The 17,778-nt window shown below is 42.3% G+C and overlaps 1 protein-coding gene across 1 annotated transcript in view; it reads left to right on the forward strand.

Moving 5' to 3' along the window:
• The first annotated feature begins 14,856 nt into the window (after positions 1 to 14,856).
• The window catches only part of Cers3 (ceramide synthase 3), a 67,496-nt gene continuing 64,574 nt past the window's right edge, over positions 14,857 to 17,778 (forward strand). Inside the window, exon 1 of the mRNA XM_075952455.1 lies at positions 14,857 to 15,029. Coding sequence (XP_075808570.1) covers positions 14,857 to 15,029 — 173 coding nt within the window. The remainder of the gene's footprint in view (positions 15,030 to 17,778) is intronic.

Below are 17,778 nucleotides of genomic sequence, written 5' to 3' on the forward strand. Positions count from 1 at the left end.
ACTGATATCTGCCTACTTCTGCCTTCCAATTGCTGGGATTAAAGGTGTGCACCACCACCACCTGGCCTTACTTTATTTTTAATGGTGTATGTGTGTGTGTGTGTGTGTGTGTGTGTGTGTGTGTGTGTGTGTACTTGTGTACACACAAGGCCATCAAGGCCAGAAGAGAGCACTGGATTCTTGAAGGTGGTTGTGAGTTGCCTGCTGGGAGTGCTGGGAATGGACTTGCAGTTCTCTCTGAGTGTGAGCGTTCTTTCACATTGGGCTGCTCCTCAAGTCCTAAGTGTTTGTTTAAAGAAGCACTTTTATTTTAGTAAATTCTTTTGAATTCTGGGGATGAAATTGAGGCGCTTACACATGCTAAGCACATGTGCTATCTATAAGCTATATACCTTCAGTCCAAAAATAAATTTTGAAAAGAAAACATGGGGACCTCTAGACTCCAATCAGTATTGATGGAGTGGTAATGAGAACATCACAGTGCTGTGTTGCCTGCTTCCCCGGGGAAGGGGCCTTGGTAGAGTTCAGGATGTGCTGAACTGGGAATTCTCTTTGTTAGTCCAGCATTATCCCCATTTGTGCCAGCTGATTTTCATTAATAGGCAGACCACAGAGAGATGAAACAGAAATTATATAAATGTATGTTAATAAAATTGAAGGATTCCTTTTTTAAAAATAAGTGCGTACTTAGAAATTCTGGCAACCCAGAGAAACGTTTCTTTCTTAAGTAATAGGTTGTTTTTAAACAGAATACCCAGGCTTTTTTTTTCTTACACTTTTGTATGCAAAGTCTCTTTAAACTTAAAGCCATAGATCTGACCTTTCCCAAGAGTACTGAGCCAGGAAACACATCAACTATACGCCAGACTATTTAGAGCACCCTAACATTTATATCCTGTCCCTCTTTGCCTGTACCTTCTTAAAATCTGAGCATTTTCTCTTCCTTAAGTGAACTCTTGCATTAAAACTGGGTTGGGAGGGGAGGAATTCTTTCTAAGCATGCCTTCTTATTTTCACTTGGCAAAGAAACACTAATGGCCGGGGCCACTGATGGAGGCAGCTGCCTCCTGGCCCAGGGAGAGAAGTAAATGGCAGGTCCTCCCCTGTCCCAGCAGAAGCCCAGTCCCTTGGCCCAATGCCAGAGACTGGGGTCAGAAGAAAATCATGTTTTTCATTTTCTAACTTTATTATGATTTAGCAGACCAAGAAGAAAACAGTTGAAACCGTGTATCTGCCCCCCTCCACCCCCTTCTCTTTTTCCTGCCTTCCCTCTTGGGTCCACACCTCCCACATCATCCTCAATCAGAGCTAACTAGAGTCTGCCATCTTGTTTCTTTCCAGGGGGCCCCTCACTCTACAGGGACAGCAGTCAGGACAGCAGGCTGTTCAGCAGGAAACCCTGCCTTTAAGCATTGCATAAGCCCATATTTTAAAATATTAAAACTGGGTCTTACTTCATCAGAGTGCCTCAGTAATCCAGTCCCTAAAAATGACTCAGCTTCCTACACAGGAAGAGGTCTGCCAGCAGATGCTGCTATTCCTGCTTGATCAAGGTGTGCCCCTACATCTGCCTCTGGGTCCTCGTCTCTTCTATAAAGGGATGCATTTGGTGACACTGTCCAAGACAATTCCCATGATATGAAATGTCTTCTCATCATTGACAGCATGTGACGAGAAAGTCATTCAAAAGTTGTCCCCAGCAACACCTGATATGGTTGACTTAAACTCGGGCCTGGTTACTCCCCAGATCAGAGATGATGACTGGCCTTTGTGCCATTGGACGGGCCACAGGGCCTTTGTTGAGGAAGGGTGGGAGTGACCACAATACTGACCCCTACAGTCTACTGGGCACTTAGTACATCAACCAGGTGCTACCCCGAGATAGGATGCTTACATGGCAGGCATTACACTAAGTGATTTAGGCAGGTGGCCTTGTCTGTAGTCCTGACCCACATCTTACAAAATAGACACAATTGCATTCTTACGGATGAGTAATTCAAAACTCAGGAAATGTTGCTTGCGTTAGGTTGTAGAGCAAGGAAGAGGTAAAAGTGGCCATCAGGTTTCCGTGTTCATGTTTCTAAGATGCTATTGGGCCTTGGTTCCTGACAAGTCTACTCTAGTTTGCTGGGTGAGAGGTCTGAGCACCCCTCCTCAATAAGTCCACTGATTAGAAGGATCGAAACTTCATTACACTGTGATATGCAGTCTCTCCAGGACTTGAGCCCAGATTTTTTGCTTAACACAGCTGGTACCCATTATGTAGGCTTCCCTTACTGTAAGAAGAATGTAAAATCAGTCGGCCATTCCCAGCCTGGGAGATATGGAGAATTGGGGTGTCCCATCATTCTGCTTGAGAATCTTGCTAAACTTAGTGTCTAATCTTAGTATTTTACTAAACTTACAGTTAATTCTCTTTCATATTCAGTAGGTTAGAGCAGTCGGCTGCCAGTATAGGTCATATTTGTCTCGCACTTTGGTGTGTCCAGGCCTGTGTGCATAGGTAATCCCCCGTGGTCCTACACTAGGTCTTTGCACTAGTAGAATTAACCCAATTTAGCAGGTGAGCAAATGAGAGTTCAGAGAGATGGGGCGGCTCAGGTTTACTCAGTTATTCAATAACAGGCCTGGCCCTAAAACTGTATTTCCCCTGGGGTGGGGGAATTCACATTTAGAATTTAAATCTCTTTAATTTGTAGGTTCTGTGAAAGAAAGGCAATGAGTTGTTTGAGGCTGTGTGTCAAACAGTTTTATTATTGTTGGCTTGTTTGCTACTTTTCATGTTACCAACTTGCCTTTTATATGGTAGCCTTACTGCCTGAGTTCCTTCTCACCCAACAGAAGGGAAACACCCTCGAGCGCACACCGGGATCTCTGAGGACAAGACATTAAGTAGATCTGGAGTCTCTCAGGTTGGAGAACGGAGGCAGAGGCGGGTGACTCACCTTTGGCCCCGTGTGAATCACAGGCAGCAGGTTCCTGGTCCCTTGCATTGCCTGACCCACTCTCTGTGCCAGAGCCTAATAACAGGATGGTCTGCAAAGTAGATATGACTCACGGGGCAAGGGAGGGCCTGTAGAAAGGGACGAGGTGTGGGAAAGAAAATGCTGACAAGATGCTGTTCTTTAGACTGGGATGTGCTAATGCCCTAACACCACCGTCCGGCTGCCCAGGTGCTAATCTACAGTTTAGGATCCTGGAGTTAGCAGGCAGAATACAAGAAGAGCTATTAATGAAACTCTGCCCTGAAAGGAAAACTGCCAGCCCAGTGGGACTTGCTCAGAGTCACTCTGCTTGTCTTGTCTTTGAACTTTGGTATTTACGTCCTCCTGAGCCTGCTCTGCTCTGGAACTTGGCTTTGCCCACATCTGGTTCCTTTGTGCCTGTTTTCTGCAGATTTCTATTCCTGTCTTCAGTCTGTGGCTCACTTATCTCCCTCAGTCCTGAGTGGACTGTGCTGGCGTCTGGCCAGTTAGTGACAGGGCAGGAATGAGCCAGAGTATCCAAGCAGGTAGGAGGAAGACCCGCAGGAGGACTGTTTGGGAAAACAGCTCTTGAACTTCGGGTCTTCGTTATGACTTCAGTCGTTGGTTTGTAGGTAGATCCCGGGAGAGTGTTGTCCAGGTAGGAAGGAAACACACTTTACATTTTCTCTTGTTCTGATCTCATCAGAACACAAGATTCCAGCAGTCATTAACTCTAAATGTATAAAAGGATGTGATACCTTTTTACATAGGTAACCAACATGGCTTATTCAAGTCAACCTTTCACTTCTGTAAATGAAACATTTACTTTAAAAGTTAGCATCTTGTAAAAATATTCATGAGAGACAGATCCTCTTAGTGGCTGCATTAGTCAGGGAACTGAATGCCTACGAAAGTCCCAGCTGCCCGGTTCCTCAGATGAAGCAATAAAACAAGACTTTCATTTGAACCTTTCAATAAACCAATGAGAAATAATTCAAATATTAAGCCAACAGCAACAAATGGAGACATTTTTGCATTATTTCACTGGGTAAAGAGACTCACCATATAAACCTGAAGACCTGAGTTTGAGCCCCAGAATTCCCACGATGGAAAGAGAAACTTTTGGTTGAAGAATATCCCCTGGGCTCCACACATGCACAGTGGCACGAGTGGACATGTGTGTACACGCGTGCACACAGACATGTAAATGTAATTAATTTTCAAATTTGTTTAAAAAAACATTGTGTGTGTGTGTGTTTGTGATGCCAGGGTCTGTGTATGTGTATGTATGTGTGTGTGTGTGATGCCAGGGTCTGTGTGTGTGTGTTTGTGGTGCCAGGGTCTGTGTGTGTGTGTGTTTGTGGTGCCAGGGTCTGTGTGTGTGTGTGTGGTGCCAGGGTCTGTGTGGGAACACACATTCCACTACAGCACTCATGTGGAGGTCAAACTCTGAATTTCAGGTGTTGATTGTCCTGCTACCCTGGGTTTCAGGAAAATCATTAGACTTACACAGAAAGCACTTTTATCATCTGAGCCATCTTGCTAACTAAATATTTTTTCTTTAAAAAGGCCTAATATTATGCTGGGTGGTAGTTGTGCAGGCCTTTAATCCCAGCACTTGGGAGGCAGAGACAGATGGATCTCTGTGAGTTCGAGGTCAGCATGGTCTACAAAGCTAGTTCCAGGATAGGCTCCAAAGCTACAGAGACACACCTTATCATGACAAAACAAACCAAAACCAAAAACAAACAAAAACAAAACAACAACAACAAAAAGCCTAATATTATTAACACTGAAGTTATTTAGATATATAGTTTTAATAGTTTTTTTTTAAAGAAAAATTTTGGAGCTGGGTGTGAACTTCAGCCATATAAGTAAGACTTCTTAGTATGAAGAAGGTCATTGATTTGAACAACAGTAGGGGAAAAATAAGACAATTTTTATGTCTTATTTTTAATATTTTATGTAAGATCGATTCTTATGTATATTCCTAGGCAAGGCTTCAACATTTTAGAGGTTTAAAATTATTTAATTTCCAAGAAGGTGGTATAATTTATGTTTCACCACTAACAAATAAATATAAGAGTGTTACTGTATGAGAGGTAGCACAAATGTTTTTTTAAATAATCTCTAATTTAACAGATACCAGTTATACACTTTAGGATGTGGAAGCTCACTTAGTTCCTCTTGTTCTCAGGATAACTTCATGGCATTTAATAATTGTTTTAGGCAGGGTTTCTATTGTTGCAATGAAACACCACGACCAAAAAGCAAGTTGGGAGAGAAGGGTTTATTTGGCTTATACTTCCACATTGCTGTTCATCACTTAAAGAAAAAGTCAGGATAGCAACTCAAACAAGGCAGGAACCTGAAAGCAGGAACTGATGCAGAGGCCGTGGAGAAGAGCTGCTTACTGGCTTGCTTCTCTGGCTTGCTCAGCCGGCTTTCTCATAGAACCAAGGACCACCAGCCAGCCCAGGGATGGCACCACCCACCATGGGCTGAGCTGCCCCCCTCAATATCTAATTGAGATAGTGCCTTACAGCTGGGTTTCATGGAGGCATTTCCTCATCTGCAGCTCCTTCTCTCTGATGACTCCAGCTTGTGTCAAGTTGACACAAATCCAGCCATTACACTAACTGACTACAGTTTATAATTCCCCAGATCTGTAAACAGGTTCACAAGTGTTTGCCACTGACTGGTTCTCACGGCCCTACAGAGAGTGCGGTTCTACTCCTATTTCATAGATGGCAGACTGAGAGCAGGTCATTGTCCAGAGGTGCTTGGCTAGTGTACTGTCCAAACCAGGCTGTGTTCCCACTGGTTCTGAAGGCCCCAAGATTGGCCACTCTGTTATTCTACTTTCCCTGATAAGTGATGGTCATTTGCTAGCTGTGTTTAAAGTTCTAGGTGCTGCTGTGGGCCACTAGAAGGTACCTTCTGCTCTTGCGACTCTTGGGACGTAGGAAGGCAGTTAGATTCAAACTCCAATCAGTGTACAAATAGGCAGTTACAAATTTGATAAGGGCTGTGGGTTGGGGGAAGCAGAGAACAATCACAGCATCTCATAGGCATCCTTTATCTAGCTTTGGGCCAGCAGGGCAGAGGGGTCCTGTAAATTTTGGATGGAGGCCTTCTTGAAATATAAGAGAGAGGTGATAGACAGGATGAGAGGAAGAAACGCACGCGGGAAGAACATTCTAGGTAGAAGGAATGCATGTGTTCTAAAGCTACAAAGACCTGTTCTTCACCCAAGGATGGGAGACCAGACCCACCCTCTGTCACAGGATCCCAGAGTATGGAGGGCAGTGTATGGAAGGGGCCGCTTGTTGGTTCCTGGCTGTTCAGCCTGGAAATAATCACACAGAAACTGTATTACTTAAATTACTGCTTGGACTATTAGCTCTAACTTCTTATCTGCTAGCTCTTACATATTAATTTAACCAATTTCTATTAATCTGTGTATCGGCATGTGGCTGTGGCTTACCAGGGCTAGATGGTTTCTCCTCCACTCTGCCTCCTTTCTCCCAGCATTTAGTTTAGTTTTCCTTGCCTACCTAAGTTCTGCCCTATCAACAGGCAAGGCAGTTTTTTTTTTTTACCAGTGGTGTTCACAGCATACAGAGGTGAATCCCACATCAGGGCAGGCACAAGACCAGAGAAGTAACAAAGCACTCATCATCCAGGAAAATCCTACAAGCATCTTAGTTGGCTTCAGGAGACTCAGCAGGGAGAAGTGGGGCTCCAGATAGGGTAACGGCATTGTGCGCAATAGGACTCTAGGGAACCTTGCCCAGGTGGAGTCCTTCTTCACACAGCGCAGATGGGAATTCTGCCCAGAGCCTTTCTAAGAAACAGAGTCATTGCCAGGTATTTTATGAGGTCATTTGACACAGCCTGAAGAAAAGAGCTCTAGAGAATCGCTCTCTCCTGGAAAGAACTTGACTCCACACAGACTCCAGGTACTAACTGAGGTTAGTTGAACACAAGGTTCAGTGGCTTGTGAGATTTTCTGGGGAAAACAAAATCACAGATAAATAATGATTCATAGAATGTCCCTGACAGAAAGTGGTAGCTGGCTCATGGGACATTAAGTTTTGGAATTTATGGGAACAATTTCAGTTTATTACCCCACTTGCAGCTACATGCCCCAGGTAATCTGGGCCAGGAATGGAAGTTTGGGACTAAGATGAAACGAATACCTAATTGGGGACATCCCAATACCCATCAAAGACATCTTTAGGTGATAACACATTTTTGTCATATATATTCTGCAATTTGGCTTTGTATTGTACTGAAATTCCTTGAGGCTTTAAATAGGTATAATTGCCAATGTGTTCTAAGGAAATTGCTTTAAATTGTTTTTCTCTTTACGTAAATTATTTGCTTCTCTATAGGAAGTTTGGGAGGTCTTCCCTCCTTCTGTTTTTTTTTTATTTTCTCCTATGTTTTTCAATAGCTATAAGCTAAAGCAGTTACAATTGTGTTTTTTGTTGGTATTGTGTGTGCATGTATATATGCCATGTTGTGTGTATGCTGTGTTGTGTGTGTTGTGTGTTTGCAGTGTTGTGTGTGTGTGTGTGTGTGTGTGTGTGTGTATTCTGTGTTGTGTGTGTCCCACATGCACATTAACAATCACAGTCAGTGTCCTTTAGGGCTGAGTGCTTGTGTCATGTGCATGTTCTTACTTGTTTGCTCGCAGCAGCCATGACGTCCAGTGCTTTGAGAGTTAGACTCTACAGTAGCTCCTCCAGGATGGTTCACAGGAAGCAAAGAGCTGCTAATGATTTCCTCTGTGCTTTATCGTAAAGGCATAACCACTTCCTAGGGCTGAGTTTGTAGCATTAGTTCCAAAGAAAACCCACATCAATAATGTAGACAAACACGTTTACCTGACCCTAGACCCAAATTATAAGGATTAGTTTGTGGTTATAAGACTGAAGTTGCTTGTGGATAATTAACTTAAATGTCATTTTGGCTGTATATCAAGCGCTCCTCTTGCTCTAAAATGCTCTCTAGCTTCAGTCAGTAGCTCACAGTTCTAGAGTGTTGGAATGGGACAGCTCTGTGTCGACTGTAAGATGTGTCCTTACTGGTCAGCAGACATTCTCTCCTGGGGAACCTGTCCAGCTATAACCTCACTGGATGCCCAGGTGAAGAGGAACTTGGAGTGACCAAGTAGTAAATACATGTACCTGCTTCTGGGAGACTTACAGACAGACATGCTGACGAACTGTCGATTGGGTTTATTCATTTGGCTTTGTATCTTGAAGCAGGGTCTGTCTGTGTTGCCCAGGCTGACCTTGAACTCCAGAGCTCCAGCCATAGTCTTGCCACCAGTCTGAAAATCTTAGAGTATGACAGGATCCTGTTTTAACAGTTTTTGCTTTTTATAAACTTCCAGAAAGTCTAGAGTTAAGCTGGAATAGTATAAGATCTTAGTGTGGGAGTCAGTAGGTGTCTCAGAACCACTAAAAGTCAATAGATCACAGTCAGGAGCCCTAAGTAACAGGATAATCATTGTGATTTTTTTAAGGTCTCTCTCTCTCCCCTTGCCTCCCTCCCTCCCTCCCTCCCTCCCTCATTCCCTTCCCCTCTCTCTCTCTCTCTCTCTCTCTCTCTCTCTCTCTCGTTTTTATTTACTCTAACTGTATTGTGTAGGTGTGTATGATGTATGAATGTGTGTGTCCACTTGACATAGCACATGTGTGGAAGTGAGAGGATAACTTCAGAGAGTCAATTTTCTCCACATTTTTAATTGATTTTATTGAGCTCTACATTTTTCTCTGCTTCTCTCCCTGCCTCTCCTCCCCTTCAACTCTCTCCTAAGGTCCCCATGCTCCCAATTTACTCAGGAGATCTTGTCCTTTTCTACTTCCCATGTACAGTAGATCCATGTATGTCTGTCTCTCTTAGAGTCCTCATTGTTATCTACGTTCTCTGGGATTGTGATTTGTAGGCTGGTTTTCTTTGCTTTATGTTTAAAAACAATTTATGAGTGAGTACATATGATATTTGTCTTTCTGGGTCTGGGTTACTTCACTCAATATATTTTCTAGCTCCATCCATTTTCCTGCAAAATTCAAGATGTCATTACTTTTTTCCTGCTGTATAGTACTCCATTGTGTAAGTGTACCAATTTTCCTTATCCATTCTTTGATCAAGGGACATTTAGGTTGTTTCCAGGTTCTAGCTATGACAAACAATGCTGCTATGAACATAGTTGAGCACATGTCTTTATGACAATTGAGCATCCTTTGGGTAAAAGTGGTATTTCTGGGTCTTGAGGATGGTTGTTTCCTAATTTTCTAAGAAATCACCACACTGACATCCAAAGGGGCTGTACCAGCTTGCATTCCCACCAGCAATGCAGGAGTGTTCCCTTTACCCCACAACCTCTCCAGCATAAGTTGTCATCAGTGTTTTTGATCTTGGCCATTTTTACAGGTGTAAGATGGAATCTCAGAGTTGTTTTGATTTGCATTTCTCTGATGACTAAAGATGTTGAGCATTTCCTTAAGTGTTTCTCAGCCATTTTAGATTTCTCTGTTGAGAATTCTCTGTTTAGGTCTCTACTCCATTTTTTATTGAATTATTTGTTCTTTTGATTTTTTTCATGAGTTCTTTGTATATTTTGGAGATCAGACCTTGTCTGATGTGGGGTTGGTGAAGATCTTTTCCCATTCTGTAGGCTGTCGTTTTGTCTTGTTGACTGTGTGTATCGGCGTAAATAAATGCAAGGCAGATATTAAAGAATATATACAGCTTTAATGTTTAAATAAACTTACAGAACCGAGGTTCCTGCGTAGCCGTTTCACAAGAGGCAGGAAAAGGGACGAGCCGCCTCCCGCTTGCCCGATTTATCCGTATGCATTCGCCCGAGGCAAACCCGCCCCCTAAAGGGGCTGGCTTAACCCTACAACTGTGTCCTTTGCTTTACAGAAGCTTTTCAGTTTCAGGAAGTCCCATTTAGTAATTGTTTCTCTCAGTGTATGTGCTATTGGGGTTATATTTAGGAAGTATTCTCCTTTGCCAATGCATTAAAGTATACTTCCCACTTTCTCATCTATGAGGTTCAGTGTGGCTGGCTTTATGTTGAGGTCTTTGATCCATTTGGACTTGAGTTTTGTGCATGGTGATAGATATGGATCTATTTTCATTCTTCTATATGTTGATATTCAGTTATGCCAGCACTACTTGTTAAATATGCTTTCTTTTTTCCATTATATTTTTTCTTCTTTGTCAAAAATCAGGTGTTTGAAAGTGTGTGAATTAATATCCAGGTCTTTGATTTGGTTCCATTGGTCCTCCTGTCTGTTTTCATGCCAATACCAGGCTGTTTTTCAGTACTGTAGCTCTGTAGTAGAGTTTGAAGTCAGGGATTGTGATGCCTCCAGAAGTTCCTTTATTGTACAGGATTGTTTTGGCTATCCTGGGTCATTTGCTTTTCCATATGAAGTTGAATACCATTCTTTTGAGGCTATACAGTTTAGGTTGGCCTTGAACTTGAAATCTTCCTGCCTAAGGTATTTTATTCTTTTTTTGTTTGGTTTGGTTTTTGATGTAAATTTCACATATTACACAGTTAAAGTGTGCACTTAAATGCTTTTTTGTGTATTCTGTGCTGTGTAGTAGCACAGGTTTGGAGTATTTCATTACTCTCAAAGAATTGTCAAAACTCCTCCCTCAGAAATCACTTCCAATCCCCTCAAACTGGTAATGCCACCCCTGTTCCACCCCAGGGCATCTCTAACCTGCTTTCTGTCTCTATGAAGCTATTTATTTTGAATGTTTCATATCCATGAGCTCATATATCCATTTGTGTCTGGCCTAAGTCTTCAAGAGTCACTCACATTGTAACATCAATCCTTTCACTCTCCTGCTATCTGGGAATGACTGCAGGTCCCATGCACTCTCTGATGTTCTAAAGACTGTCTTCCCCATCAGCACCCCCTTGGAGCACACGCAGGAACATCTCTCTATGGCCTATCCATGTTTATCAGGCTTCATTATCACACCCAGTGTTGTGAAGTGACTGTTTGAGTTTGTTTTTCTTTCATGGCCAATAACGTCGAGCATCCCTTCTTGTGCTTATTGGTCACCTGTGTGTCTCAGGTAAAATGTTTATTTAGATTCTTTACAAAGATGGGCTATTTGTCTTGTTATTAGTGGGTTGTAAGGGATTTTTGTATATTTGAAATGTTAATCCCTTTGTACTGGGTGGTTGTGTGTGTCAACTTGACACAAACTAGAGTCATCAGAGGAAGGAGCCTCAGTTGAGGAAATGCCTCCCTGAGATCCAGCTGTAAGGCATTTTCTCAATTAGTGATCAATGGGGAAGGGCCCAGCTCATGGTGGGTGGTCTCATCCCTGGACTGCTGGCCCTGAGTTTTATAAGACATTAGGGTGACTAAGCCAGAGGTAGCAAGCCAGTAAGCAGCACCCTGCCATGACCTTTGCGTCAGCTCCTGCCTCCAGGATACTGCCCTGTTTGAGTTCCTGCCCTGACCTCCTTCAGTAATGAACAGCAATGCTGAAGTGTGAGCCTAATAAACCCTGTCCTCCCCAGCTTGATCTTTAGTCATGGTGTTTTGTCATACCAGTAGAGACCCTGACTAAGACACCCTTATTAGACACATTTTTCAGACACTCTCCCTGTTCTGTAGGTTCTTTACTCATGTTCTTGGTGGTATCTATTGATGCACAGAAGTCTTTACTTGTGATCCATTTTGATCTACTTTTTCTCTTGTTGCTTATGCTTTGGGTGCCATCTCCAAAGGCCTGGCCTGAGACAAGGTCACCAAGATTCATGCCAACATTTTATTCTAAGAGTTGTATAACTCTGGCTCCTACATTTAGATAGTTTTGAGTCCTTGTCTTTGATATGAACAAAGGGCTCTATGACCCCTGATTCTGCAATCACTGATGTTTGGTAGCAACACCCAAGAAAAGAGTGCGTAGTATGGATTGATTTAGCTTCATTTCTAAGTTCGAGTTGCATTTTTCAGGGTCTGTCTTCATCCTTTCTGACTTGTGTTACGTTGTCTCTTTCATTGGCTGTCTCTATTTTGCATTACGGGGCAGTAGAGTTACTATTGTTTTCAATAGCCCTGAAGTCACTGCAAGGAATTGCTCCTCTGTAATTTATAAGCTACTTCTCCCAAGATAGAAAAATCTGTGTTTCTTTGAGTTGTGTTATAGGAGCGAACAACTTATTTTATGTAGTGATTATTAAACAATATTGGAAAATACCTAACTTACAGCATTGCTATTTGCTCCCGGCCCTGGTATTTTTCTTATTATCACAGCTAATAATGCCATAAAGCTGACAAGGCAAACTTCTTAAAAGATATGTGTGCCTTTACAACCAAGCTTGACTCTTTAGTTACTTTACCAAATAGGTTTTTGGCATCTGGTCACCACTGCCCACCCCCAGCTGCTTTATCAATTGTCACCACCCTTCCTGGTTCAGACCACATCAACTGTGACTGGGTTGTAATCTCCCTGAATTCAAGCATCACTCCCTCATCCCTTCCTTCTTCTCAGCCCCCAACCCCAACAGAGAATGTACAGGTATTGGTGGAAATATTCAACTGTATTTACATGATTTGTCAGCTCCAGTTAGAAAGTATAGTGGAATGATAATCCATAAACAAAGTCACTTTTCCCCAAGGGCGTGGCTGTGCAGGTGTGATTCTGATTGGGTTAGTGTCCCGCTCAACACTGGGCATAAGGTTGTGAAATCTAAGGACAGTGTGACCTGTGTTCCTGGCTAAATATTTATAGAAAAAAATCAAAACAGTTTCAGTTTCAAAATGCTAGGATCAAAATGGCCATAGCCTCAATGGTGAGGTTAAAACATGCTGGTGATGTCATGAATTACACATTTCTTGGCAAACAGGAAATTGTTGAAATCTCTAAAATGGCAATATGCTCTTATATGCTAATGAGTTGATGATAGTTGATGCACTAGGCAGGGCCCAAGAAAGACCAAGCAGGATTCAAGGGTTTGGTCATCAGTCATACCTTTCAACTTCTGGGAAGGGCCAAGGGGCTTGGGGTTGAATTCTTCTCCAGTGGCCAAATGGCTTAATCATGCTTACACAGTGAAGTTTCAGTAAGAACAGAGGGCAGGTTTCCAAGGGCTTCAGGTAGCTCCACATGGAGAGCATAGATGCTTAGTGCCCCTCCTACATGCTTTGTCCAATACATATCTTCTCTGCATCATTGATAATAAACCAATGCAAGTCCATCTTTCCCAAGTCTGGTGGGTATTGTGTGCCCCTAGATGTGTAGCTAGTTGTCAAAAAGCACAAGTCAAATAACCTGGGGCTTGAGGCTGACATCTGACCTGCGAGGGAGACAGCAGATTTGGGGTTGAGCCCACAGTAATTTCAGACTTGAGTTGAGTGAGAGGTCGCCCAGCAGGTGTTCAGTGCTGCAAAGCTGCTTGCTTGCTGCTGGAGAGGGATGCTTTCTGCTGGAGAGGGATGCTTGCTGCTGGAGAGGGATGCTTGCTTGCACTCTGTGGTCACAAATGCCTCTGGGTTGGTTGTTAGAACAGCAAAGGGAAGCGACAGAATCCAAGTTGCATTTCAGTGCTGCTTGCTGTTCCTCTCCTGCTCTTCTCCCTTCTCCACTTCACTCAACTTTCTGCTCAGTCATCTTTCTAGTACTTACCCTTGCTGGGCCCAGTGTCCATCCTTGCCTCTCAGAACCTTGTTGTTTTTAGTTCCTTTTCTAGTTAGGTTTCTTTCCTTTTTTTCTTTTCCTTTGATTGAAAATTAAATAGAGTCAAATAATATATGCTCATTATGGTTTCCCCTCCCCTCCACTCCCTTTCTGCCTCTCATTAAAAAAGAACAGGTTTCTAAGGTATAATAATATAATTTAAAAAGTAAGATAAAACAAAAATAACACCTTGGAATTGGATAATTTTTATAGATATCTAAAAAAATATGTGTTAAAATTACTTGTTTTAGTCAGACTTGCCTTACCTACAATGCTGTTTGGTTCTTAAGATCGAGTCTTAGCTATTAACTGCTATGCACCCGCCACCTAGCGCAGTGCTTCACAGATAATGGAGTTCCCATAGATATAATTATTAATGTTGAGCCATGACCAAGTTCCCATAGATATAATTATTAACACAGAGCCGTGCCCGATGGCAAGGATTCATAATCTTAGCTGTTAGAAAGCTGAAGCAGAAGGATCCACAGGTTCAAGGCCTGCTTGAGCAACAAAATGAGAACAAGGCTGATCTAGGCAACTTAGTAAGAACTAACTTTAAAGTGAAAGGGGGGCTATGGATGCATCTCACTGTAGAATCCTTGCCTAGCATGACCGAAGTCTGAGGATGAATCTCACTGCACAGTCTTTGCCAAACATGAATAAAGTCCTCAGTTCAGTCCCTACTACCATCAAAATAAAAATAGAAAGATTACAACCATGATCTCCTTTGAACTCCTGTCCCTTGTTTCCCAGGGAATGTTTTTAGGGTGCTAGTCAAATTTTATACACACATTGGAGCTTTCAGGGCATTGACTTTCAATACCTTGAAGTTGTAGAGCCTATTGAATCATTTCTATATCATGAGTGATATTAGAGGAAAATAATTATCTGCACTGCCCGCTTGTGTGCTTCCTGAACTATGAAGGAGAGTGTGTAAAGTTTCAGGCTTCCATTCCATAGTCCAAGCACTTGTGGGAGCATGGGATGAGATTTTCTTGTTAGATGCAGCAGAAGACCGTGGGAGTTAATATACTCCCTTTGTTATTTTCGGAATCCCAGAATCCTGCGTTAGGTGTTTTCAAGGACAGCGCTCAACATTATCACAATTCTAAGTGCTGATTTGACAAGTCTAATGCTCTCTTTTCTTCATTTGTCTAGAATGTTTCAGAAGTTTAAAGACTGGTTCTGGCTGGAGAAATTCTGGCTTCCTCCGACAATAAAGTGGTCAGATCTTGAAGATCATGACGGGCTCGTCTTTGTTAAAGCTTCCCATTTGTACATGACGATTCCATATGCCCTTCTCTTGATGATCGTCAGATACTTCTTTGAAAAGTAAGTGGCACTTACGTTTCTCCCCTTCCCAACCCTCTCCCCTTTCTTTGCTAACTTTACCATGGCCAAGTCCAAGATCTGATCCATATTGAGTCTCTTGTTCAGAAGCTGCAGATTTGGGTGGAACCTGTACAATAAAATGCACATGAATATTATTTGCAAGCTGCAGAATTAGAGGTATGAATACCATTGAGTGTTTTACAGTAAAAATAAAACACGGTTGAGACAGGGTGAGTAGGGTAGACGGCCATGACGAGTGCATGGTACAGGTATATATAGAAATTTAACCATGAATTGTATTGATTTATACAATTAGCACTACTAATGGCAAATTCCCAAAGGGACAGTGCTAGACAAATCTTCTTCTTGAAGATGAGCCATTATTCTAGAATGCCTGGAAAATACCCGAAGTGTCTCATTAAGGAGCAGACCAAATGCCTCTGCACAGCATAGCTTAATTTAAGTGGTGTGGCTGCCCTTTCTTCCCAAGCATAAGGAAATCATAACACAACATTAATTTGGTTTCTCAGAAAATAGTAAACTTTTTTCTTGGCTTAATTTTATAGATAGTTCTTCCAGCCTCATATTAAAACTGTACTAGTGTTCTGACAACAGGAAGCAAATGTTCATGGGTAGTTTCTGTGGTGGTCTCTGCTATGAACACATTACTGTTTGAATGGCAAGAGCTGGAGAAAGTGACGCCAGCCTGGTACAGATCAAGTAGCCCAAGATCACATGGGACACAGACTATGTGTTTATAACCATCTGCAGGGCCCTTGTCTTGAGAGTTTGTTTGACCAGTTCTAGCTTGTGGACTTGCAGAAAGCTTTCTGTGTAAACTGTAGCTGAGTGCATTGGAAAAATATCCTTCCCTTAAAAATACTTATTTTATGTATGTGTACATGTTTACAGCACATGTATCTTTGTGCCTACACAGGCCAGAAGAGGGCATTGGATCCCTGAGGCTGGAATTATGGGTACCTGTGACCTGCACCATGTAGGTGCTGGGAACTGAATTCGGGTCAAGCAGCAAGCACTTTTAAACTACTGAGCCCTCTCTCTAGCTCCTGTCCTTCTACTTTCTACAGACATAGTTTGATTTTCCAAATAATGCATAAGGAAAATGAAATTGGCCCGTGGACATCCAGATTAAGAAATGACCATGGCTGCCCGGGACTGTTCACTGGCTGTGAATCGTACCAATGACCTTTGCTTATCTCCGTTGCAGACTGCCTGCTTTACAGCGAGCAATTGTTGTTTCCAGTCTCATGGGGCAGTGAGACAGAACATCCTTTTGGTTGCCAGGGCATTACAGCTGTGGAGGACCAAGTCTCCATGTCTAGGTCTCTCCTGGCTAACAACAGTGAGGAAGAAATCCCCTCTTTTAATTCCTAGGGCCGTTCTTGCTTCCCCAAGGGATTAAGTGTAGTCATTATCTTCTAGCTCCTTCTGTTAACTCCCAACAACTCACCCTTATTTTCTAGTATATAATACTACATGGACGTATTTCTCTCTGTGTGATGAAGAGAATATTCAACATTTGAAATTTATTATTTATGATAGAAGTTTATAATTTCCTTGGAATCCTATATCATACGTTATAAAAATAAACCACCAAAACCTTAGAGAAAAGATTGGCTGTTCCTTTCATTTGATGAGCACTTAGTTGAGATGGTATAAAAACCATAAGTGGTCTGCAGGTGAGAACACAGGAGGTTAATGACCTCAGGCTCTCAATGGTTCTCAAACAAACATGCTGTGACATCAGGTTCCAGAGTGTTGGCTTGAGTATTTTTTTTTCTAGTTTTGTGGATAGTTTTTGGACCTCACAGTACAATGCTCCTGATAGAGGGAGAAAATATGTGAATATCTCTGTGCGATCAGAAGACAGTTTGGAAGTGCACCGCAAAAGTGGAATCCTCAGGGTTACCTTAACAGTTCTTATATACTTGATACCGTCAGACTAGTTAGTCATTATTTTGGTTAAGAATTGTAGTTTCTGGTTAGTTTTCCTTCTACACATTCTTTAATGTGTTTGAAGTAGGATCTCAAAGAGATCTACTCAAAATTCAGCACATGAGATGGGCAGTTTCACACAATATAGAGTGTGGCCCTGAAAGCCCAAGGCAAAGGCAGAGGTGGAAGATGCAGCATCGGGTCAGTTGCTTTCCTCAGCTGTACACAGAGGAGACTCCCATTTCTGCCCTTTCCACTGTCCCATAGTCCTGAGAAACCCATCCACAGCATTTTCAGGAGTTGAGAAGGAGGATTCACTGTTAACTCCCTAGGGCGGATGGAAATGAGCTCATGTGAGCGTCACGTTAGAGCAGAGAGTTTGATGATGGTGTTCTTTATTCATGTGGCTCCAGAAAACGCATACGCGATGTGCATAAATGACATGACATCGTGAGAGCTAATTCCCTTCCTTCCTTCCCTAAAAACTCAACAGATGGTTTATGATCTGTCTACTGTGCTCTCTGTTCGCCTGCACACAGCAGTCGCTCTCTTTTTCTGTGTCTCTGAGCATCATGGGCTTCCTCCACAGGAACTTATCAGTCCATCTGGAAGTTGGAATTCTTATGCTTTTTATCACATTGTTCTATGAAACTTTTACTTAACTTCCATATTTAAAAAATGAAATAAAGGCCTGATCATCTGATCATTCATAACTAAATTTCTAATTTTAATTAGACACAGAAATGTTCCTAAGTACTAGAACAGACAAAACCTGGCAGAAGTTATAGTCTTT

Source organism: Microtus pennsylvanicus, chromosome 18, assembly GCF_037038515.1.
Source record: "Microtus pennsylvanicus isolate mMicPen1 chromosome 18, mMicPen1.hap1, whole genome shotgun sequence".
NCBI lineage: Eukaryota > Metazoa > Chordata > Mammalia > Rodentia > Cricetidae > Microtus > Microtus pennsylvanicus.